Source organism: Chelmon rostratus, chromosome 1 (genome assembly GCF_017976325.1).
Source record: "Chelmon rostratus isolate fCheRos1 chromosome 1, fCheRos1.pri, whole genome shotgun sequence".
NCBI lineage: Eukaryota > Metazoa > Chordata > Actinopteri > Chaetodontiformes > Chaetodontidae > Chelmon > Chelmon rostratus.
The window spans coordinates 12,415,341-12,421,856 of record NC_055658.1 but is presented as its reverse complement, the minus strand read 5'-3'; the positions used below and the strand labels follow the sequence as shown (position 1 = coordinate 12,421,856).

General features: G+C 40.6%; 1 protein-coding gene across 1 annotated transcript in view; it reads right to left on the bottom strand.

The window, feature by feature from the left end:
- Positions 1-2,796: 2,796 nt before the first annotated feature.
- The window catches only part of gpc5a (glypican 5a), a 124,906-nt gene continuing 121,186 nt past the window's right edge, over positions 2,797-6,516 (bottom strand). The window contains exon 9 of the mRNA XM_041943657.1: positions 2,797-5,888. Coding sequence (XP_041799591.1) covers positions 5,728-5,888 — 161 coding nt within the window. The 3' untranslated portion in view covers positions 2,797-5,727. The remainder of the gene's footprint in view (positions 5,889-6,516) is intronic.

Genomic DNA, 6,516 nt, shown 5'->3' with positions numbered 1-6,516 from the left:
GAAACTAAAGTTCAGCTTAGTAGGAGCGAGGATAAAAGTCAGAGCGATGAAAAAAGAGGATGAGTGCAGAGGAAAGTCAGGGAGGAGAGGGATGAGAGGATTTATTGTGAAACCTGTGCTGTTGTCCTGTCTGATGATCTGGAAGCAGTGGGTGGGTAGACAGCGGGAAAACACTATATTGATGGGACTGTTTACTCCATTCTCAGAGAAAAAAAAGGCTTGAACACAGAAAACGAGGGAGTGAGAAGGCACAGGCTGCTCTCTCCAAGTGGTGGCAGGTGTGTGTCTATGTGTGTCCCGTCGGGCCGTGTCTTCATCTCACATTAAGGTATGAAAACACGCATAAAGAAATGTAAGAAGTACCTATAGGACAGCAGGGCGGCTCAGTTTGGTGCTTGTGGATGCTGACTGTTCTCTTTCGGTCTGAGAATGAGAAATGAAATAAATTAATAATAGAAATGATAGAGCGCACTCATGAATAAATGCAGGTTCTTAACCTTACCGTTGGATCCAAGCTGTGTTCGGTAAAATATATCTGTGATTTCCCGTAATATCTCTACATTTATACACTGAACAGGTCAACAGGAGGACTTGACCTGAGCTGCACCTGTTGGCAGCAGTCCTGCTGATCCCAACTACAGTAATTCTATTTGTATATCTGCTCACCTGCGCATGGTAGAAAGGTGCGTGTGCGGCGTTGGTATAGGAGGGATTTAGCCAAAAAAGTGCACACAATGCAACACAGAGCTCAGACCTGTGAGTCTGAACGCTGGGATGGACTTTGACCTGGGGACACACAGCAAGCACAAGCTATTGCTGAAAGAAGTGATGAAACACATTGAATTAATATAAATGCATTTGCTATTTCTACATTGTAGAATAGAACAGTTGACAGTCAGGTCCGTGCCTCTCAGTTAAGAACAATGGTGCTTTAGGCTAAATGCTAACATCTGCTTAACAGGCGTAATGTTTACCATGTTCACTGCTTAGCTTGTTAGCGTGCTCATATTTGCTGATTACCAGAGTTACTAGGATGTATCCTCTGGGGACCGTAATGTTTGTACAGAATATCACAACCTTCTATCAGATAACTGTTCAGATATTTCAGTGTGGATGTAAAATGATGGCGATGTTGGCGATGGCGAAGTTAATGGCCTAGTAGCTGTAGGATGCAACTAGTTAATGGTGAATATGTTACCATAAATTATTATAATTTACTGTTAATACTACTGAGACATTACAAAATACAATAATCCTGTCTGGCCAATACAACTTGTTCAGTAATAAGCCTTCCACAGTTAAAAAATGACCTCACTCGTATTTCACAACAGTTTATCTCCTTGACTCTTTGAAGGCGTGTTGTTCTGCATGCTGAGTTAAGCTTCTGAAAACACTGACTTGACCATCAACAACTTTAAGCACGACACAAAGCTTTGTGTGCGTCTGCACCGCGATGATTAAAGCTCCCGTCTGCGTTGAGGCTAAACGTTAGCCGTTGTCAAGGTCACAGTAATAATTCTGAGTGAAACAGAAACCTCGACGGGAATATGAAATTAATCTCTGTATACATTTAAGCAGTGCTCAGCACTATTCTCCTTAGAAGGTCCCAGGAGCCCGTCTTCAGTATGCAGAGATAAAAGACTCCAAAGACAACGGTTCATACCATCAGGGGCTTTACCTCTGAGTCATTCTGAAGACACCAAAGTGCATTGTAATTGGACTCCCTCCTACACAGAGACACTACTGCAGTGCACTGCTTTTTTAAACATACCTGACTTCCCCTCTTTTAAAATGCAGGAGTTCATTAATATCACCATTCATTTCTTGGTCTCTGTGTGGGAAGTGAACACTGTCCTATTACTGTGCAGGTTTCTCAACCCCCAATTACCAGTAATGAAAAATGCCAATGGCAGAGTTTCTACAAAGAATGGCTTGCACTCTGAGCACCCGCCCAGAATTAAACATTAAATTGTTTTGATTTGCTCGTGCAGTTTGATGTCAATCATTCTTGATAAACACTTAAGCATTTCATAGCATATCATCCTGCGCTGAAATTAGTCGGCCTTTTAAACAGAGTTTTCACAGGCATTTGGAGAGCTAAATCGTGCACAATCAATAGAAAGAGTACAATGACTTTCTGATGCTACTGAAATATGGATTTGTATTTCCCTTCCGTTCTTCATAGGGCCATTATAACGCATGTGCAACGACCCACTGGTTCCACTGTATACAGGATGGTCTTTCTTCAGTGCTTCAACACATGCAGGAAAAGCAACACACATAAAACCAAATGCTACCTTGTGATTTGTATACAGTCACTGAATGTTAACATGTGCGGAAGAAAGCATGAACACCATCTAAAATCAAAAATATAACTGAATCCTATCTTTTTATTTTTTTACTATCTATTAAAGAGCCTGTAGATAGATGGACCGCTTCTTGATATTGCCTGTTACTGAAATTAACCCGGCAGCATCGCAGCATTAAGCTCTCAGTGGCTGAACTGGATGCAGGTAAGCAGAGAACAAGTTGGGACACTGGCTCTACGCTGGCTGCGATGGCAGAGCTGAGCTGTCAATCAAGGATCTTAATGCTTGGTCCTTGTTGCAACTCTCACCTGTAGCCACACCGGACCAAAGGGCGAGACCACAGATTCAAGGTGTGGAGACACCTCGTGGCAGAATGAGAAGCTCGAGAGCCGAAAACCACCAAAACTACAGGGTGAAGTTTCGAGCGTCATGTAGTTCCTTAAATCAGCATTAAAAGAAGCTTTCGAAACGATGCCAGGAATTATTGTATTATCTTTATTTTTCATTCATTTATTAAAAAATTAGCAACATGTCATCTAATATATATTAAGGAAGAGGCAGAAAAGAAATATACACCACTCTCTGATTAATTATGCTACTTTTTGTCTTTTGTCATGAAATTTCAGTTACAGCGAGAACTCAGAAGAAGAAATCATTTTAAAGCTGCAAGAAAACATGAAACCCTGGATTACATCTCCCAGCAGGCCTGGGGAACACTTGAGGATCCCCTAGAAAGACTTGAGGGGGCGTTATTTAAAAAAGGACGAACGGGCTGCTCCGCCTGCCACTTGCAGTCATTGTGAGCCTAACCAGCAGCAACTGAGACAAACAGGATGGATGTTTGTATGACTGCACTGAACAGAAATCAAGCAGAGACTGATACAAGCATGTTTGATGAACGACTCAGCAAAACAACTGCTGAAATCTGGGCACCATAGTGACATCACTGAAAATGTAAAACAAACACAAGCAAAAAGAAAATCAAGGCTGTAAACAGGCCAATGTCAAGTTGAACCAGGAACTATTCACAATGGACAGTTTGGATAATGATTTTACTGTCACCTTCATTCTCTCTTCCATTTTCTCTTTTGCCAACCTCAGGTGTTTGTTTACAACCTGTCCGATCGTTTGACTGCTTGTGTTTGTCAGACCTATTTTCAGCCGTGTTGTCGAGCTCTCAGCAGTTACTTTGGTGAATACAATGTTATAACAGACGACCCAAGCTGAGCAGTACTTTTCCTTTGAAGACCATTACTCGGCTATATCGTAAACGGGGTCTCTACCTCAGTGTGTTTCCGAGTTGAAATAAAGGTTGAATGAATTTAAAACAAATCTTGCAGAAAAAGGGGCCCTTTCCCCCTCCTCTGGATAACAGTGTCAATTTGCAGTGATAATAATCACATAAGACATCAAACTGAACTTTTTCCTTTAAGTAAAGGAGGACCGGTATGACCTGACATCCACAGTATATTTAGCCTCAAGCTACCTTTGGCTCTGTGCCTGCTGCCTGTAATCTAGTTAAGAGACTGAACTCTGTTCTTTAACAGTGTCATTAACACAGTTGTTCCAGCGACAATAGCGCTGACTTTGATGGTGCCAACCTGCGATAATTGGTTTGGGGGACCAGTCGTGACTTGTTAGGTGGCTTAACAACTGTATTAAAGCTACTACGATGTGACTATTGTCGTTTGGGAACGTCACCTCAAAAAGCCTCATACGCAGACATTAAATTTAAAGCACAGTAAGAAATGATGAGTATAATTAATCTCAAAGTTATCATTTCTAAACCTTGAGACTGGAGTTGGAAAAGCTCCAAGCTACTCAGGTGGCTCAGATACTCAAACAGCCTTGACTTTACATCATGATAAAAGTCTAACCTGGTACATTAAAGGTGAGGATGACTAATGGCGAGAACTTGCTATGCCTGCTTTAGGACAACTGCGGCGAGAGGAAGGTCACAGGATTTTAAAATATGATCATATAGGATCAATCGAGCACCTGAGGAGACTGTACTTCTATTTTCTGGAAAATAAAAAGCTGTTTCAAGCCCTAATTGAATGTTTCAGTTATGTTTTTTACACTGTCATCTATTTACAGTAGGAGCTTTAATGTGTTCCTGTTTATTTCTGTGGTGTGTATGTATATATGTAATAGTGAAATTGGGTTAAGAAGAGTATCATTTTAGCTTCTGCGGCAACTCAAGAGAATATTTTTTTCCAGCTTTACAAGTAGCTCCCCAGCACACAAGAGCCAAAGAACCAATTTTCAGCACCGCTGAGTACTTTTCTCTCCCATTCATTGACCAGACATGCATGGCATATGTGAAACAAATCATTTTTTTCTCTGCACAGAAACCTGCCAGTAACACGCCGGCAGCATGCAGTCAGGTCACAGGTAGAAGCAGCTGGATTCTTCCTCACCGGTGGCTCCAGGAGCTATCAGCTCCCATCCAGGCTTGTGTGAAGGCAGAGGAGGATTGAGTTTGAAAGATGATAATAGATTCCTGAGGAAACTAATCTATTTCTAAAGAAGAAAGGAGTATGAATTCTCCCACCACCACCCCCTCCTTTCACCATTTCTCTCAGCAGTAGCATTACAGGTCAATTTTGCAATGAAATTTACAAATTAAATGGACTCTAGACAGCATGGCAGCTTTTTAAAGTGAATCAAAGCAGATGCCTCAAATTCTTTTTTTGTTCCTGTTAGCAGAATGTATCAGAACATACAGCACATATCAGAGACCTTACTGTAGGCTTTCTACAATTATCTGAAGCACCTTTGTATACAAAAAAAATGTAAAAGCATAGGTTTATACACAAAAGGGATTCTTCAGATGGTATAAGAATAACAGACCATTTTAATCGGGGCTTGTACAAACATGCAACTGCATTGAACTGTGGAGAACGTGATTTCAAATCCAACATCAAAAGTAGCCTTCCACTTGACTACTTTCACTGCAGTTGTAAAACCCCACTTAAAAGTAGTGCAATCTGTTCTGTTTAGAGTGAATTACAGTGTGATATGCAGAAGCAAACGAATGCTTATATACATCTACAGATCATATATATTATGTGCAGAAATACAATTAAATTAATACCAATTTTTTTCAACATATGCTGTATTTAGTTTTTGACATTGGCTGTTATAAATAAGTCATTATTAGTGTTAAGGATTTCCAGGTAAGTGATAGAAAATAATTAATATTTGCAAAGCTGAACCAAATGCTGTCTAACATGTAAGCCACAGTGTCTTGTGATTTCCACACAACATAAGTGTTCACGCCTACCGTGTCCTGCACCGTGTGGAAGTGGTGCTCCGTTACATACATGGAGCTGGTTATGTCCACTGGCCGTTTCATTCGTGGATTAATAAGCTTGAAATCAAGTCCTGAAAGTTTCATGCTGCAAAAAGGCAGCTGTTACAAGGCCAGGAGCATGTGTAAACAAGGCATTATCAAGACCCAGATGGCTCCTGTCAGTCCAAGGCTCCTGGATCTGTCCTGCATTTCTGAATCCTCGGCAGGTGGATAATGACGATGGTGATGATGATGTTTATGATCACCGGCCACATCTGGACTCACTGATGAGAGAGCATAAACCAAAAGGTCAGTGAGAAGGACACTCATGACTAATATAACATCTTCGAGGCGGTATTACTGTTTGCCATGTTAATTTGAAGGGCAAGGCTGATTTATTCCTCTTGCCAACAAATCCCATGAAAACACCAAAACCAATATTGTGATAGTCAGTCCCTCAATGCTTTGACTTCCCATTTGATCCTAATGATGATGTGAACCATCAAATATGTGTCAGAAATAAATTGTTTCACTTTTAAAGTAGGTTAACAAATTTCCTACAGCAGCTGGGCATTGCAATTTTTAACCAAACTTGCTTAAAGATGAGCAAATAGTGCATTTGTTGGGGACTATTTTCAGCAGTGGATTAATACACACTTGGCATTCTGATCTGATGTCTTTTGGTAGTTTTTGTACCATAGTTGGACCATGTGTTTGGTCTGTTCATGGAAATTTGTTGTTTACGATAGAAGGATACGGAATACAAACCATGTACAGATTGCTAAAGCTAATTTTAACTCGCAATTTACAAACCAGGCATCGTTGCATTCCAAGCGCCTCAAAGATTTACACCATTAAACATTCTGAACTAACTCGTATGTATTTGGGTTTGAAGTATTTTCTCACAATTGT